Genomic DNA, 19,587 nt, shown 5'->3' with positions numbered 1-19,587 from the left:
TTAACAACATTGTATTTAGGGCAAAACAATTTGACAGATAAAACACAAATTAGTTCCTTGTGTTAGGTTCTTTTCCCGAGGTTTCTCACATGAGATGCTATTCGCACGCACCAACCTTTCCAGACAGTTAAAGTTTATTAAAGCTTGTACAAGCTAGGTGACTCTATTTGACCCTCTTCGCAGGCATGTGAAGTCGAGTCAAAGTGAGACACTGAACAAAGAAAACACATTCCCTTCATACAGGTCAGTTGGCAATGCTTACAGATGCTCTGGCTACTCCCCCACAGTCACATGCCACACAAGACAACCCTGAGTCACTCAGTCACATGTTACCCCAGGTGCAATGGCAGGATGAGATCATCCTCTGAGAAAATGCTAAAGACCTAATCCTGGGGAATCGTTATGCAGATGATTTCCTGACTCAGTGATTTCCCCAAGACAATGTAGGTGTGATGCCTCATAGCTTTGGCGGATGGCTCGAAAGCATTTCTGAATGGAAGAGATTGAATGATAGTTTAATCTGATAATAGTAGGGGAATGGTAGCAAATGACTGTCTAATTGGAGTGGAGCGTCATTCCCATCCTTGCCTGACTGTTGTCCCCACCCACTTCTAGAATGTTCTTTAATATAATATTAATGTCCAGAGCGATATTCCCATTTAATCTTTAAAAATTACATTAGTAAAATTCCCAATTGGAATCTATAATATCCAAAAACTATTCTAGTTTAAGCAATTGTAACTACTGTACTTTTCTTATTTCTTGTATTTGATTGCAGCCTTTGCGAGTTTGGGATTTGAAAAGACCTGTATTTTGTTCAACATTGGAGCTCTTGCCAGCCAAATTGCATCAGAACAGAATCTTGAAAATGATGAAGGGTTGAAAGCAGCAGCTAAGTATTACCAGGTATGCAGATGTCATTGCAGGCTCTTTATAACTTTTTTGTTCCTAGCCATACTGTCTTATCCAAGGATGAATACCTTATGCTCGAAACATCGACTCTCCTGCTCCTTGGATGCTGCCTGACCAGCTGTGATTTACCAGCACCACACTCTGACTCTGCCTCTGATCTCCAGCAACTTTTTATAACTGCCTTTGTACCTTTTACTGTCACCTGGTTACGCTTTTTGGGGTTCCCTTAACTTAAATACCTGGACTTGGGTGAGTGTAATCTTAGAATCGCGGAACAAATGCAGGATGCTGGAAAAAGTCAGCCGTCTGGTAGCATCTTTGGAGAGGGGAACAACATTCGTCTTTCAAGTCCCCAAATGACTTCCTTTGCTCTAAAGAAGAGCCATAGTGGAGTTGAAACATTATCCGTTTTCCTTTCCACAGATGCTGCCAGGTTTGCTGTGTTCCTCCAGTGTTTTCAATGTTTGTGGATGCGTGAAATCATAAACAATCTTGCAGGACAAGAGTTGTCATTTTAAGCCATCATGCCTTTGGAAGTGCTATCCAGTTTGCCCCACTTAGACTTGCAGTTTTCTCTTATTGTATGGTTATTCAATTTCCCTTCAAAAGTTGAATTTGTTTCCTTGCCACTGTCACAGTTCATGGGAATAGGATGCTGTAAACCAAGCCCCACTGTTCCCCAAGTTGTCACAAATATAAGAATTTGATTAAACCACTGAATTGCCCAGTTTATCCAAACATCTAATTAAAGTCACGAATGTAAACCAGTATTTTGCTTCAACTAAAAAATAAACTATACGTTGTATCAAACAGTTTTTAACTAATAGCAAAAAATAGACCAGATGAATTGCTAATCTATAGCTGTTCAACTGAAATTTTACCCCTTTTTTAAAAAATCCCATTCACTTATACAGGCACAGAAAGAAAGATGCAAATATCACGGGTGGACGAAAGAAAAATATGGGAAACTCTGTTCAAGTCCACCAATTTGAACCATATTCTTGTTTTTTTTATATTCCTTCTGAATCTCCGCTGATGACATGAATCTGCGGATACACTGACACTCTGTCTTTCACTGGGTGAGAATTTACCCTATCAGTGATTGTTTGTTTGTTTTTCCCTTTCAGCAGGGGAATTGCAGAGAGCAATTGAGGGGAATGGTGATGAAGAAATGTGAGACATTAGGGATCTGTTAAGAAACTTCTCCAAATGGAGAGGAAGAGATGGATTATTTTTCTATGCAGGCTGGATGTTTCTGCTGCACGGACTACACTCAAGGCTATAGCTTTTTGCCCAGAAATAAATCAAAAGATTATGTGTTGAACTCTCCTGAGCCTAAAACAACTTGGTCCCAATTGAAAAGCTGGTCAAAAGACTGCTTCTGGGTGGAATTGCCCTACATATGCACATGTGCTGTGGATTCGTCTGAATATCTTGTTTACTGCTCCAAACGGCAGCATTATCTATACTCAAACTCGTTTTAAATGTTGCAGACACTTTCTTTGGTTTACAGCAAACAAAAGTGAACTTTGCAGCTAACATCTCTAATAGCATTGCATCCAAACATGATTTGCTGCCTTCAAAAAATCACTTAATCTCTGGCTGTTTTGCCAATTACCTTACCTTTCAGCCTAGTATTGTGATTAGTCATTTCTAAAAGTTATGCTAGAGCTGCTTTATTCCTTTTCCACAAAACAAAATTCTTCTAGTGCTGGATATCTGAAATTAAAACAGAAAATGTTAGAAAAATTCACCAAACTAGGCAGCAGCTGTGCAGAGAAAAATAGAATTATCATTTCAGGTCAATGACCTTGCTTGTTAGAGTGGAAATGTGCTGATCAAGAAAGTTTTCTTGTGCATCTTTTTGGAATTCCCATTTCACACTGTTATTTTCCTTGTCTCTATTCGGGTAATTGAAGCTCCCATTCTAGATGTTCTTTAGTTTTGCATCTTTCTGAATTTTGCTTGCAGATTTGCTTCTCTACATCTTTTCCATTTCTTATTGGCCTGCAGGATATAATTCCTTTTTTTTCCATTAGTCTACCTAAATTACTTCAATCTTTGAATCCTCAAACACAGGCTTTTCCTGGGAAGTATAGTTGGTCAATGTTGTCACTACCTCACATTTTAAACTTTTTAAAAGCTTTTTCCTGAACTCTTTTTTTTGTCGGAAAGTTTCAAATCCTTCACTTGTTTGAACCAGGTATGGTGTTATAATCCCGTGTGGCATCTTCCAACTGAAACATTGCAACCTTATTAGCAATGCGTTGTGCATTTGTGCATGACAAACCTACTTGAAAATATCTTATATTTTTCTCCAAAATAGCAAAGGAACATGGCTAACGAAAATTTGAAATAAAAACTAAGGACTAGAAGTACTCAGCAGGTCAGGAGCATGTATTCGACTTGTTTGTTTTCTGTCATCATTTAGATGAACTTATTCACATTTGGCAGGAACATTAAAGAATGGACATACTATTTAAATGGTGAGATTGGACAGAACTTGATGGTACAGAAAAATCTGGGTATCATGGTATATAAGACCATAAGACATAGGAGTAGAAGTAAGGCCATTCGCCTATTGAATCCACTCTGCTATTTAATCAGGGCTGATGGGCATTTCAACTCCACTTGCCCATGCTTGCCCAATTGCCCTTAATTCATCATGAGATCAAGAATTTATCAATCTCTGCCTTGAAGACATTTAACATCCCGGCCTTCACTGTGCTCCGTGGCAATGAATTCCACACACCCACCACACTCTGGCTGAAGAAACTCTAATTCTAAGGCTGTGTCCACTGGTCCTGGTGTTCCTGCCTAACAGAAACAAATTCCCAGCGTCCACCCTTTCTAAGCCATGCGTTACCTTGTAAGTTTCTATCTCCCCTCAACCTTGTAAACTCTAATGAATACAATCCCAGGATCCTCAGCCATTCATCGTACGTTAGGTCTCTCATTCCAGGGATCACCCATGTGAATCTCCGCTGGACACGCTTCAGTGCCATTGTGTCCTTTCTGAGGTGTGGGGCCCAAAATTGGACACAGTATTCCAAATGAGGCCTAACTATAAAGTCTTAGAAGCACATTGCTACCTTTTATATTCCAACCCGACTGAGATAAATGACAGCATTACATTTGCTTTCTTAATCATGGACTCAACCTGCAAGTCAACCTTTAGAGAATCCTGGACTAGCACTCCCAGAACTCTTTGTACTTCGGCTTTATGAATTTTCTCGCCGTTTAGAAAATACTCCATGCCTGTATGTGCAAGACCTCGTGTTTGCTCACGTTGAATTTCATCAACAATTTCCTGGACCACACTCCTAAACTGTCTAAATCTTTCTGCAGCCTCCCCACCTCCTCAGTACTACCTGCCTGTCCACCTAACTTCGTATCATCGGCAGACTTTGCCAGAATGCTCCTAGTCCCTTCATCCAGAACATTAATATATAAAGTTACTGCTGCGGCCTTGACACTGAACCCTGTGGGACACCACTTGTGGCTGCCACCCCAAAAAAGAACCTTTTTTATCCAAAATAAATTGCGAAAAGTTAACATCCAGATAAAACAAATTATTGGCAAGGCAGATGTAATGCTGGTGTTGATTGCAAAGTGAAGCTTAGAAGAATGAGAGTCAATCTTATTGAAATACGGAAAGTTCTGACTTGACAGGAAGAATGCTGAGTAGATGTTCCTCCTTGTAGGGTAAATCTAAAACTAGGAGTCATAATTTAAAACTTAGGCATTGCTCTTTTGCAAAACATGATATGCTTTTTAATGCTCTGATCCAGTAAATTAAAATTTCCATGGTGTACATTTCTTTATATTAATTGTAACTTTGCACAAAGCACTCATGGGCAAGGTTTCTTTCTTTTAATTTTCATTCATCTGTTATGAATTTGTATTCTGTCTTTGGAAAGAACTTGAACATATCATAAAAATATTAAGAGAAAATATTGGGAATTAACAGCATAGTGACATTTATGAAGATCGTCAGGATTCAAAACAGCAAAAATGGCGGATATGGCGGGAGTAAAAAATACCAAGTCCTGAAATCCATGTAAGATATATTCAGTTACCAATTAATAGTAATTCTGATCATCAGTGTTAAAATCAAAATAACATGCTACTTTGTTATCAGCTGTTGCTGAAGTGAACATTGATACATGTGTCTCCATTTCTTGCTTCTAGGTCCAGTTAGGCATGCTGTTGTAGAGTGTCCACAGAAAGGACATAGTCATCAACTTGTAGGAAACATCTCAAAACAATCCTTGCATCTTCATGCTTACGGAATGTTGATGCTGCAAATCCCCACTGTGTTTTTGAGGATAACAACTCTTTATTTTTCCAGAGGGCCATAATGACTCTAGAGAAAGGCATCTCTTGCTGTTCTCCTAAGTCATGCAATGAACAGTGCATCAATTTGATTCTTGGTCTTTGACAAGTTAGTGACTGTGGTCAGATTTCTAACTTGGCGTCACTGACCCACAGCTGTTAAGGAGCAAGCAATTTTTTGGGTTGCTGCTGCTTTCTATTTGTTAATCAATACTGACGACCGGAAGTTACGAGTTCAAACGTAAGGATTGGTAATTTAATTGTGGTGCCAGTGGACTCCATATCCTATACTAATGTCTACGCACATGAATGTTGTTGTCAAGGAAATTCTTGACTCTTGTCAAAAAAACTCTTCAAGTCATTTTCTGGCCAAGATGGTAGTTGGTAGAGAAATGAGGAGTAAAGACGGACACATTTGGCTTTCAGATTTGCTTTTGTTTTTCAACTTTATCCATCTGTGAGTAGAAATTAGCATCTTGAAATTTTGATTTTGATGATAAACTGAAATAAGGGGCTAAATATGTAGATTATGTGTCACAAATTCCCTTTCTGCCTCGCCTTGATATAATTCCTTTCTGCTTTACCATATTATGGTGTTTCTAGATTTAAGTGAAGCTATTTCAAAAATAGCACTTGTAGTAGTTACTAGGAAGTATTTTGATAACTGCAGTAGTTTTCCATTTCTCAAAAATGAAGAGGCTAAAATGGTGCTGTTGCTGCCCTCTGGTGCTCAAAGTGTAAATTTGGTGGGTAAAAATCATTGTCAATGCTAACTGCACTTAAAATCAGATTTTTAATGTTTATTCCTGCTAATGTTACTCGTGCATAAAACTTTTTCTATTAGTGTTACATAGTTAATTGTTTCTCTCTGGTTACTCTAGCCATCTGTCCTTATTTTCCATTGTCTTCCCTTCAGTTTTGTTCTTGATTCTCTTTTGCTTGACTGTTTTCATCATGTTATCCAGTTTCTATCTGAGGTGATCATGCAAAAATGGGCATAAGGCTGAAAAATCCCAAAGTTGATTTTCTTCCCACTAACGCCCCCCCCCCCATATTACTTGTAAGTAGCTTAATAGTTAAAAGGTGTATTGATATTTTAAACTTGCAAAACTGCATTTTCTTTCTTGCAGGTTAGTGAATTTGTATTGTATTAAATTGGACTGAAAATGAGTGCTGATGTAATACCTATAGGAAGCGAAGATGACTATTTTGTATCTCTAGCCTGCTGTATCATTCACTTAGATCAATGCTGATCTCGAACTTCATTCAGTTTGCCCGTCATTACTGCGTATCTTTTAATAACTTGCATAGCAATCTATCACTCTCAATCTTAAAAACTTTGTCTGAGTATGTGCAGCTTTTTGGGGAGAGAAATTCCAGATTTCCACTTTTTTTGTGTGCAAGGAATATGTCTCTTGATTATTTTCAACTGTAATTTAAGATTTTATGACCAAAAGCTGTACTTATAAGTAATGAGTCAGGATCTTGGAACTTTATGAAATTGAAGTAATCTTAACCTGATCCAAGTTTGATCCTGTGGACAGATGGGATGAAATAGTTGTTTTTTTCTTCTTCTTTGAAATAGCTTGCCAGTGGAGTTTTCCAGCACATCAAGGATACTGCACTAACAACAATGAATCGAGAGCTCACAATGGATACCTCTCCAGATACAGTTGGGACCCTCAGTCTGATCATGTTGGCTCAAGCACAGGAGGTATTTTTCCTTAAAGCAGCAGCTGGTAAATATGACTACCTGAATTTTGTACTGTTTGTACTTGTTAATGAATTTAATTCTTGTATAATATACACGTGCAAGGTTAAAATTAAACAAAACTGATTATCATTTTGCTCTCAGCATATTTTCAGCTATGCAAATTAAAATGGTGCACGTAACAATTGTAGTCATTTCCCAAGTAATGCTCTTCTCCCTGAAGTATAATTTGGAAGATTTAAATATAAAATCATTTATAGAATTCTTTTTTGGATCGAATGGCAATATTGCCCTTGCACCCCCCCCTCCAAAGCAAGAATTAGCAGGGTGCGTTTTATGATGTCAGTTGCAGAATGTTGAGAATCCCATCATAGAGTGGAATTGGACATGCTAATGAAGGGTTGGCAGCTAGCCAGGTTTGGACAGTGAAGAGGTATCCAGAACTTGGAGCTTGAGAGATTATAGAAGTAGGATGCATTAAATTCATGAAGAAGATGTCTGAGGGGTATGTATTTTAAGCTTGTGAGCCACTGGCATTTATTAAGAAGATGGCATTGGAGCAACCAGTGTTAAATTGACAAAAGTGGCAAAGTTAAGCAATAATGAACTTGTCAGGTTTGAAGATTGTGTGAGATCTGAAGTAGGACTTAAAAGTATTGAGGATCTACAGAAGTTAAAAATATACAGAACAAATTTGGAGCTGAGAAGGAACCAAGTAATAATTAAAGGAGTCAATCTGATACTTTATAGAAAATAGAGACAAGAAGGATTGCACTAGGGAAGCAAGGTGGAAGGCTGGAGGTGCAAGAAGAATTGGCTGATAAACATCTGTTTTATTCAGTCATGGGATGTTAATGTTTATTAGCGACTGCTGATTGCTCAGAGAGCACTTAAACCTTAACCACATTGCATATGACTCCAGACTCATTACAGACCAGACCAGAAAAGGTAAGGACAGCAAATTGCCTTTCCTAAAGGACATTGGTAAACCAGATGGGTTGTTTTCATAAAACCTGTTCAGCACTCTACATTGAATTAGAGCTCCTAAATATGGGAACAGCTTTCCAGTCTGGGTCAGCTTCATGGTGATTGCTCATTTTCCCCCTTATCAAGCTTGTGAGCTAGAGTCCTAAACTACCTCCTAAACCATCTACGCACTTGATTTGTAATGATCTACTCAGTGAAAACTGTGACTCGACAGAAACATACATTATGTACACCTCCAACTGAATATTGCTTCAAACTGAAAAGGAATCTAAAACAAGCAATTAATAAGATGATGGGAACTAAATTGTGCTATTATTCAAATTGGAAAAGAATTCTGTTGGCATTTTCTGTTAGTTTTGTGCCTGCTAAATTGTCAGTAGTATATGCTCGCAGAGTTCTAAATAATTCTGAGCTGTCATGGGAAGATGAGAATATTAGCTGGTCTGAGTTTATCATTGTCTGTCTGGATTAACATTAGTATGCAGCTTGCCATCTTGCATGTCTATAAGTTTCAACCTAAATGTTCAGTACCCAGAGGAATTTTGATCTAAATTCTTCACATGTAGATTACATTTATGGGCTATGCAATATAAGCAGATGTGCATCTTTTTGAAGCCCACTCTGATATTATAAAAGAGAATGCAGTAATATTTAGTCTGGTGTGACTCCTGTTTGAAAACCCACTCTTCACTGCATTACTTGACTTATTATTAATAGTATTCTTTCAGTGGGCTGATGAAATTGTTTTGGAGTTGATGAGGAAACATAATCTCCTGTGCAAATTGGATCAATTTCACCAAAAAAAAACACCTCTTTCTCATGAGCTGCACAGAAACATAATATGGGCTTAAGGGACGAAGTCCTCAAAGTCAACAGCACAGACAAAAGTCCTTTAGCTCATCAAATCTCCACCAGTCAAAGACAACCACCCGACTATTCTCATTTCATTCTCCATCACTTAACCCATGAAGTTTGTATGTCTTGGCATCATAAATGTGCATCTAAATTCTTAAATGTTATCAGAGTTTCTGCTTCTATTGCCCTCAGACAACAAAATCCAGATTTACACCATCTTCTGGGTGGAAAAGGTCTTTTCTTCATATATGCTCAAAACTACCTGTCCCGAACTTAAATTTATGCTGTTGATGGATGATCCTCCTACCAAGGGGAGAAATTTCTTCCTGTCTACCATGTCTATGCCCCTCATCATTTTATACATCTGAATCATGTCCCCTCTCAATCTCCTCTGTTCTGAGGAAAGCAGCCCAAGTCTATCCAATCTGTCTTCAAAATTAAATCTCTCTCCAGTCTGGCCTCTGCAATCACAAACCTTCTATCATGTGGATTCCATGTTTGCTATCTTCCAGTTCTCTGGCACATCTGTTGTCGCCAGAGAGGCATTGAAAATTATTGCTAGTACCAATTGAACCTCCTGGTATTCTAATTTAAAATTTAGCCACCTGTGAGGCAGGAGTTTAATAAAACTTCCTTTAGAGCAAAGTAAAGAACACATGCATGCATAATAAGTTGTCTGGACTTAAAGGGGCCAACGTAGCAGGATTTGGAGATTTCAAGCTACTATAGTAGCCGATCTTGTCGCATGAGAATGATGTGTTTTATCTAATTACACTAATTATAATTTAACTTTCAATGAACCATTTAATGTACGTGCTGCTACAACGTCTCATTCTAGCTTTTTTAAATTTTTCAAATATAATCACAGTAAAGTCCAGCTGTTCATGGTTGGCCCTTCATGAAATTGCTGATTTGCACATTACTTTGTACGTTTTCTCACAGTGCAGCTCTGTTTGCTCACCAACAGTTGTCCCAAGAGTAATCGTATGCACTGTGCTTGCATCTCATGTTGCTTTTATGCGTTCATTGATTTACAGTATGTGCATTCAGTCATTTTTTACCACTTATAAAAATGACATTTTCCAGGAAAACATCTTTCATGAATGGTAGTATTTAGTGTGACTTTTTTTTAAAGGGCACTTAGCAGGACCCATTTAGATTATATTGGGATGCATAAAGACTATGCTTGATCATGACCTTTTGAAGTAAAGACCTGTGCTTAAATTACTATTAACAATTCTGTCTTGCAGATAAAATGAAAGATGCAATTATCGCTAAACTTGCCAATCAAGCTGCTGATTACTATGGAGATGCCTTCAAACAGTGCCAGTTTAAGGAAAATTTGCCCAAGGTAAATTCAAACTGTATAGACAGTGGTGACATCTCATTATTAATTAAATAGATAAGAGTACAGTTCAAGCTAGTGGTAAGAGTTACCAAGGTTTTGTGTGCATAAATAAAGCTGATTTTAAAGGTTTATGCCATAAATTTATTTTTCCCAAATTCCATAGTTTTGTTACTCCGTTATATGCAGTTTAGCAGTACATTTAAAATATAAAGCCATAAATGCATTTTAAATCTCTGAAATCTTATTTTTACAATGAAAAGTTTCTCGCATCAAATCTGTTTCAAAATATACTTTAAATTGCTAAGATTTGCTTTTGCATGTTCTAATCAAGTATGATGATCACTTTTTTTTAATGGAGGGAGATGGAAGAGAGAAAATTTCTTGGAAAATGTTAGGTAAATCCAATGCAATGCGAATGATCAGTAACAGTCTTGTGTAAAATTAGGTGGCATGATTACATACCGCTTAATACAAAGTTAACAAACCAACCTTGCTACTCTCAATTATTCCATTTCATGTGACATAGTTAGCAAGTTAACTTAGTACTAACTTTGAGTATCTATTTATTTTCATCAAGCAATAAAATATGATCTTTCCTACGCCAAACTAGCTATTGCTGTAGGGTCAGTTGATATAATTACAGCGATTCTTGCAGATGAAATACAATGCAAATGCCTTTGCTTCAATGCATTTCTTTACAAAGTAATTATGTAGATGCCTCTGCAACTTACCTCCTTTACCTAAACCCACCGAGCCAAATGTGCTCTGAGGCACTCTTCTACTGTAGCCCAAATTTGTATCTTTCTCATGTTTCTCTGCCATCTCTCCTGAAATCACCACTGTGCTCATCTCATCCAGCTGTTTACTCTTTTGACCAGCTCTTTTGACCTTGTTCCCGGTAAAATAAATTCCCGTCCTGCCTCCTGTTAACTGAAAGGATTAACCATTCTTTTTCAGGTTCTGTCCTCTTCTCTTCTAAAACTCTACTACTGACTGCCTCTGTCCAAACTAACGCAGATTTAAGCAATTCCTTGATTTTTTTTTGTTGTTTTAAATTTCATACGCTGATATTCAAATTCCTCATTGGCTTCACCAGATTACTTAATCTTTTGCAATCCCACAATACCTCACAATCCATACTTCTGTCACAGGTCTTTCTTGCATCTTTGATTGACCGTACCATGGTGGTTACATGATCAACTGACTGGGTATCCAGCTCCTAAAAATTCCCTTCCCTAAGCGCTCTGCTCTTTCTTAGAAGACTATTAAAACTTACATCTTTGCCTAAGCTTTTGGCTATCTTAACCTAGTATTCTGTCATGGAATGGTCACTCAGAAAATAATTTTGTTTCATACTGTTCCCGTTTTATTATATTAAAACCACTGTATATAGTTTCAAGGTTTTAAAATTCATTAGGTTACAGGTCAAAAGTAGAGTAAATATGAATAAAAGTGACTGTTATTCAGGCAAAAGGGCCTTTATCCTGTGACATAAGAATGATGGTCTCACTGGAACATGTAAGATTGAGAGCACTTGACATGGTGGATGCCAAACGTTTGATTGCCTTGGCTGGGGAATCATCTCAAGGTACTCAGATGGTTCTTCAGGAATGAGATGAGAAGAAATATCCTCACTTAGGATCGTGAATCTTTGGAATTCACTGGGTGCTCAATCATCAATCAGTTTTGTGATTCAAAGAGAATTGAAGGGCATGCGGATTGGGAAGGAAACTAGATTTAAGGTTAAAGGTCAGCATGGCAAAGTAGGCTACAGGTTCTATGGCCTGCTTCCCGTATGGTGGTATTGTTATAATCCCAACCGATGTCGTTACCAATATGTTTAAGTTGCATTTATATGAACTATGTAAGGTTGCAGAAGCCATTTAGTTATAAATCATGGACCGTCTAATGACTGTTCCATTCTGATGGACTTACAATGCTTACCAATAAGGAAAGCTGGGTAGGCAGCATCCAAGGAGCAGGAGAGTCAATGTTTTGAGCATAAGCTCTTCGTCAGGAATCTGTTTTGAAACGTAGACTTTTCCTGCTTCTCAGATGCTACCTGACCAGCTGTACTTTTCCAGCACCACACTTTTTTTGACTCTGCTATCCAGCATCTGCAGTCCTTACTTTCTCCCAATAAGAAAAGCTGATGAATAAAGTGTTAGGAATTGCTGATTTAAGCATCCCATAAAATAAATGTCAAAACAAATTGAATATTAATATATGATATTTTTTTTTTATTTTGGATAGTTTTCTAGATTGATATGTTGATGACCCAACAAGAGAGCAGGTCATTCTAAACTAGGTATTATGTAATTGGCAGTCTAGATGTGCAAGGATCCTTGGGGTTGAGTGATCATCATAATATGGTGAATTCTTCCAATATATGGGAAGTGGTATAGTTGATTCTGAGACTAGGGTCCTGAATCTATAAATAAAAGAAACTGTGATGGTATGAGGCATGAGCTAATGAAGTAATATTGATCGATTTATCATAAAGGGATGACAATAGTCAGGCATTGGCAAGCACTTAGAGCGCATGGAGGAACTGCACCAATTGTTTTTATTCTGGTACTGGCATAAAAGGTGGCACGACAAAGGCTAATTAGGGACTTGAGGATAATATATCGTCAAAGGAAGGGATTATAAATTGGTTAGATAAAACTGCAAACAGGGAGCAGTTTAAACTTAAGTTCATAAAAGATAGTTGTTAGTTGAAGTGCTCAGCATGTTTATATTTAATAAATTTTTAATGGAGCTCACAAGGCTTCTGTAAAATGGATATTGCATAATTGTATTTTATATATTTTTCATCTTAATGTAATTCATTGAAAAGTGATTTCCTTTTAATTCAGTTAAGGACTTTCGCTAAGTCTTTAACTGAAGTTTTATGTGCTGAGATTACTTTATGTTCAGTTTCTTATATCGCCAATGGAGTAAATTCTTCAATTTAGCAATTTTGGTGCGAAGCCTATGAGTAAGTGCATCTGGGACGCAGATGTCAGTACACACCGCTCACATTGTGTTCAATTTTTCGTCCATTTTAATATATGAAAAATTGTGGGTTGACACAATGGATGAAGCTCTGTGCGTGGAGTGCTAAATAGTTAAGCTGGCACAAAAACTTTGACATAGCAACTGAAGGAGCAGCTTGTATTAAAACCTGCACTTTGTGTTGTCCTTGAAGGGTTACTGTTTTCAACAGATCATCTAAATTGTAATCACATTTTCCTCCTCTTGCCCAGCAAGTCTTGAGTATTTGTTTTACACGTGTTAGGATATAGAAGGCAGAATTGTGAAACTTGAAAGAGTTCAGAAAAGATTTAAAAGGATGTTGCCAGGGTTGGAGGATTTGAGCTATAGGGAGAGGCTGAACAAGCTGGGGCTTTTTTCCCTGGATCATCGGAGACTGAGGGGTGACCTTATAGACGTTAACAAAATTGAGGGGCATGGATAGGATAAGTGGGCCAAGTCTTTTCCCTGGGGTCAGGGAGTCCAGAACTGGAGGGCATAGGTTTAGGGTGAGAGTAGAAAGATATAAAAGAGACCTAAGGGGCAACCTTTTCACACAAAGGGTGGTATGTGTATGGAGTGAGCTGCCAGAAGAAGTGGTGGAGGCTGGTACAATGCAACATTTAAAAGGCATCTGGTTGGGTTTATGCATAGGAAGGGTTTGGAGGGATGTGGGTCGGTTGCTGGCAGGTGGGATTAGATTGGATTGGGATATCTGGTCGGCATGGATGGGTTGGACTGAAGGGTCTGTTTCCATGCTGTACATCTCTGACTCTATGTCTGTAATTTATATTTTACAAGAAGAATGAGATTTGATTCATTAAAAAGTTGTTTGTTGCTTCATAATATTTTCTTCAAAAGCAGATTTTTTGGTATTTCATTTTTCTTTACATTTCATAGCTGCACTGTTTTTATAAATTTGAATTTGTCAAATTTGCATGCTTGAATCTGTAATCATTAATCAATGCTTAGTTGTTGAAACATAGTAGAGCTTGCATTTTTGTGAATATATTTTTTAATCCTCAAGTTGAATTTAAGTGTTCCTTGTGATTTCATTGATACTTTTAATCAACCTCTTCAGGTGTATTATGAGACACATCTGAAGTAGGTGGGCCTTGAACCCAGTCTTTAGTCAGCACTGCTGGCTCACTGCCAGGAACGTGGGTTCGGTTCCACGCTTGGGTGATTGTCTGTGTGGAGTTGGCATGTTCTCACCATGTCTGCATGGGTTTCTGCCAGGTGCTCTGGTTTCCTGCCACAGTCGAACGATATGTGCAGGGTAGATGGTTTGGCCATGGTAAATGCAGGGTTACAGGGGATTAGGTGGGGGCTTTCTGAATGGGGTGCTCTTCATAAGGTTAGTGCATTCTTGATGGGCCAAAAAACCTCTATCTACATGGATTCTATGATTCTATCCTGGAGGTAGGGACACTAGCACTGTGCCATAAGAACCTTCATTTTGATTTTGTAAGCAATAATTATTAATTCATTCCTTGTGATTTTTTTGATCATCAACTCATTCAAGAATTAAGTTGATAATAGATTTTTAAACTAAAAACAGTGTTCAAGTAATCATGTTTGTTCAGTCACTAGCTATTCATTTTCAGTTTTGGACAATCCTTGTATAGTAAAGAAGAGCTTCTGTGCTTATGCACTAATGTAACTAAAACAATTATAACATCAAAACAATAGAATTACAGTTAATGTAAATGTGGATGTGTATTAGTTTATCAGTGAATGTGATGACAAAGTTACTTGTAATTGTCATTGAAACTTGACTTTTAAGATGATTTTTTTTTGTCAAAATGAATGAAACCAATGAGATTTTTCACTTATTTAATGTGTGTGACTATATATTGTTGTGTTCTGCCTTGTTCTTGTAAGATTTTAAACTATTGGCTATTTTGCATCTCTGCCACCTTTTGGTCTCTTAACCTTCCCATTACTATTTATCTTACAGACTAACCAACTCCCTGACCAGACTCATCTTTATGATCCTTTGAATGAGGTGTTCACTCTGTCCTCTCCCTACCTTCCTCTCTAATGTAGTGTGGACACTGCAGCCTATTGTAGTATCTACAAAACAACTCCATATGTTCTCAGTTATTACAGAATGCTGTCTGGGCTAGATTTTCTCTTTTCTGAATTTCAGTACACCAACAGAATTTTCTTTTACTGTGCTTGAGCAATTTACTTGCAATTTTCAATAATGTTAAAAGTTAAACATTAAATGGAAATTTGTACCTCAAATAGGCAATTAAATATTTAATGCATTTTGAGCACTAATTCAAAGCAAATCCACAGGTAGGGACTGATTTGTTTCTAGTTAGCATTGTCAAATTGCAGGAACTGGTTTGAATTAACTGAACACTGCAGCAGAGACATGTTTATCCTCTGGCAAGTCAAACCTTTTATTGGTTTGACAGTTAAATATGATATAAAATTATACAGATTTCTATTTCCATAAAAGATAGCCAGTATATGCAATTATCATGTTCACATTGGTCGGGTCAGAAAGCATTTATCTGAAGGAAGAGTTCATCTTGTCGAGATGGTAGGGTAGATTTCTCCAGATGGTATATCCGAATGTGATTCCTGGCTCTAAATGCTGGTATAGCAACACTGGAGTTGAAGAACCACGACACTTTAATTGCTGTTGAATACTTGGCAGGTACAATGAATTTCAGAGTCTCTTGACTCAAAGGATTACACATTAATCTTGCTGAAATCAATTGGCTGTCTCTGGCTTTAACAATCCAATGTTAAATGTGTTTGAGTACCTTGAGCCCAGTTTGTAGTAGGCATTTGTATATACCACAGAACACCACCTAATTTGGCGGAGAAGAGAAAGAAGTTTAAATCTGCAATCCAGTCAGCTATTATGTTATTTAATGCCAGACCATGCTCAAGGAATCAAATGGTCTACTTTTCCTGATTCTGAAATTATGTCAGCTTTAGCTCTTTTGAGGTATTCCACAGGTGATAGTTCAACTTGTGATATTAAAATATGTTGGTTATGTACACTATTGAATAGGGTGAAACAATGGCTAAATATATCTCAAATGCATTTATTTCACTGCTTATTTGTTAAAGTTGCCTGCTCAAGTGAGGTGGTATTGTGGTTCAGAAAAAAATGGTAAATTGGTAAGCTGACCAGATGATGTCTATTGCCCCAAATGATTGGCAGCAACATACTGTAACCATAACTGAGGAACTTGGTTGACTTGGAAAAATTTCCACTACTAGTGGCATGTACTGGCTTGGATTTAGTATTCAGTATTCAGATGGGGGTGAATTGTAGTGCTTGTAAGTTGCATGCAAGCAAATTGTTGAATTTAAATTCTGAAAGCAAATGGGTCAAATATAAAATGTTCAAAATATCGCCAAAGTTTTGTTCAGCAGTTGAGTCTCACCATCTAATTCTATAACATAGAGACCTTAACTCAGCTCCTGCGTTATCTATTTCCCGTTTAGATCCCTTTTTTATGTCTTTCCTATTACTAATTGAGAAAATGATAACTAACCTCCAGTTCACATCTGACGACATGATTGTCTGCATTTTCACAACAGGTACTTGCCTAATGTCTAATAAATGATTGGACAAGTTAGCTCGAGCATTAAGTAATATTTTGAAAATTACGTTCAATAATTGGGGATTGAGCTTTCGCTTTTGGTACGTGACTCATTTGTTGCCAGAATATTAACAAGAGTGCTTTTAGTAAATAGTTCATTTTTAAAGGATACAATTGTTTTATTTTGTCAAAATTCAAGCCATTCATAGTCACTTGATTGCCCAACTTACATTTCAAATGATTTAATCTATCGGACTTTCTAAAAACCATTAATGTGATTCTAATTTCCTCTTTCTCCTTCTCTTTCCTTCTTCCCTTGTTGTCTGTGGTTGTTTGTGGTTGGACTTCTCCCCTGGTCAGTATTTTTATTTCCAGGAGGTGCTACCTGTTCTTGCTGCAAAACATTGCATGATGCAGGCCAGTGCAGAATATCATCAATCTGTTCTTGCTAAACAACAGAAGAAGTTTGGTGAGGAAATTTCCAGATTACAGGTAAGTCTTGTACATATACCTTAAATGTATTGTTCAGTACTTTTTCCATTTTTAAAAAAGTAATTTTTCAATATCCCTGCAAAGCACCATTATAATAGTGAGAGGTACAGTTTACCATTATTCCATAGGATCCAATATGAAATGGGTTTGGTCAGCTGGAACGTATATTTGCAATGATTTTCACCAAGAACATTTTACATAAAGCCTAATAACCATTATCTCTCAGCAGTGTTTGAAGTTAACTCCCCTCTGCAGTGCAGAACCTCCTGTAACCCTGTTAAGAAAAGTTTACCATTTGAGTTTGTGTTTCTTGTCGAATAAAAGATACATTTCCAAGTTTACGACAGTGATTTTTTTTTGGTCTTTATAATTAAACAAAGCTCTCTATAAATTATGACCCTCTTAACCATGCCATCTCATATGACCTTTCTGTTCCCTTCATCGGCATCGCAGAAAAAGCGATGTATAAGAAGTTTTGCTCAGTTTCCTTCTGTTTCTGACGTAGGGTTGAGTGGTGGGAGACCTGTCTTGCTATTCACTTGCAATAATACTTTTTAATACAGTCCACTCTTTGCCCCTCTCCTCTGTGCTATTTTTGTATCTGTTTCTGCTCAGTGACATCCTGCTTTTGCCATTGTGTTCAACAACATACTTCCTTTCCCTGACTGTACTCATGCTATATGGAATGGCTTTGTTAGTTTAAGTCCAAGGGCTGAAGACCTCAGGAGTCATAATTGTTAGAGTTCATTAACAAATTAAAGCCCATTGTGATCCAAATCTAACCACTGAGATCTTTTATCCATTGCCAACTATCTTTTTATGCTGTTTGACAAATGCAAAGAACTTGTGGCCATTTTTGACAATTAGATTGAGATAATCCATTCATTGCCTCACCTTTCTCTGTCCTTACCCACAAACCATACCAACATTCCCCTAATTCTTGAATATTTCTTAATTTATCTCCTGTTGTCTTCAGTGCCTTCTTTGAACTTGTCTAATTTTACTTCAAAATGTTTTCCTTATTTATCAGGAGAGGAGTGATCTTCCAGATTCCACAAGGAAATCTTTGGACATAGCTTGCATTCCCCTTATAATATTTGGATTACTCTTTACAAGAGAAATAGATAGTTTGTGCAATAAATTGCATCTGCCGTTTGACATTTTCTGAAGTCTTTCTTAATTACTCTTGCTAAGTTTTTGGGGGACCCCCAATATACGTGTCTTTAGTCAAGAAAATATCATCAACTACTCACTTTTCCTTCTTTTCACTCAATTATGTACTTCAATTTACGTAGTCCTTTTAACATCAGACACCTTTTATTTTGCGAATAGATATACTATGTGGCATTTTCCTTTTGGAAATCCAAATTGCTGCATTCCGCACCACCTTCATTAATCCTCTCTATTGCTTTATCAAATAATTTAACCAGATTCATCGGTTTTGGCACAGTGGTTATCACTGCTGCCTCACAGCACCAGGGACCCGGGTTCAATTCCCACCTCAGGCAACTGTCTGTGTGGAGTTTGCACATTCTCCCTGTGTCTGCGTGGGTTGCCTTCAGGTGCTCCGGTTTCCTCCCACAGTCCAAATGATGTACAGGTTAGGTAAATTGGCCATGCTAAATTGCCCGTAGTGTTAGATGAAGGGGTACATGTAGGGGAATGGGTCTGGGTGGGTTGCTCTTCGGAGGGTCGTTGTGGACTTGTTGGGCTGAAGGGCCTGTTTCCACACTGTAAGTAATCTAATCTAATAAATTTGTGCTGGCTTTTTCTTATTAACCTGTGTTCTCCATGTGCAGATTCTTCTATGGACAATAGTCTCTGGTAGTTTCCAACCACAGTATTATCCTGATTTGGCCTCCTATTACCAGGTTTACAGTTTTTGCCTTCTGCATTGGCCATTTTCAGAACTCTGGCATTCTTAGTAAATCCAAGGAAGGCTAAATATTGTGGCCAGAGGTTCTGCCAACTCCATCTTGCTTCACTCCCCAACCTAAATTGAATCTCATTTTTGAAGCACGAGTATGCTGTCAGGAGAACACTGAGGTTTGTGAAAAACTTGTACCATGAAGTTCAGTTCACTTTCACTGAGTGTCTCATTCAAATTCTCGAAGCACCTTTTCCACGATCTGACCAGGCTAACCATCTGGTGAATGGAAAGAAGTTGCTATGGCAACTCAAAGTACAGTTTCCTCGACTTAAGTGGTTCAGTGTGAAGGCAGAATTGGCAAACAGTCATGAAATAGGTGGATTGGCTTTACGAATTGCTCCCTTGTATCCAGGGATATGCAGGTTATGTGGACTAGCTATGGTAATTGAAGGGCTGAGGAGATGCATCTGGATGGGTTGCTTGTTGGAGG

At 37.7% G+C, this 19,587-nt stretch overlaps 1 protein-coding gene across 4 annotated transcripts in view; it reads left to right on the top strand.

Annotated features, from left to right (window-relative positions):
* Positions 1–19,587, top strand: part of pdcd6ip (programmed cell death 6 interacting protein) — a 102,125-nt gene that overhangs the window by 36,665 nt on the left and 45,873 nt on the right. For 2 of the 4 annotated variants that reach the window (XM_072571106.1, XM_072571103.1), the window contains exons 4-7: positions 779–906; positions 6,833–6,986; positions 10,051–10,151; positions 17,111–17,227. In XM_072571106.1, coding sequence (XP_072427207.1) covers positions 779–906; positions 6,833–6,986; positions 10,051–10,151; positions 17,111–17,227 — 500 coding nt within the window. Of the gene's footprint in view, positions 1–778; positions 907–6,832; positions 6,987–10,050; positions 10,152–17,095; positions 17,228–19,587 lie in introns of all 4 variants that reach the window. The other 2 variants (XM_072571105.1, XM_072571107.1) reach the window with 1 other exon arrangement.

Source organism: Chiloscyllium punctatum, chromosome 5 (genome assembly GCF_047496795.1).
Source record: "Chiloscyllium punctatum isolate Juve2018m chromosome 5, sChiPun1.3, whole genome shotgun sequence".
Taxonomy (NCBI): domain Eukaryota; kingdom Metazoa; phylum Chordata; class Chondrichthyes; order Orectolobiformes; family Hemiscylliidae; genus Chiloscyllium; species Chiloscyllium punctatum.
This window is presented reverse-complemented; position numbering and strand designations above follow the sequence as displayed.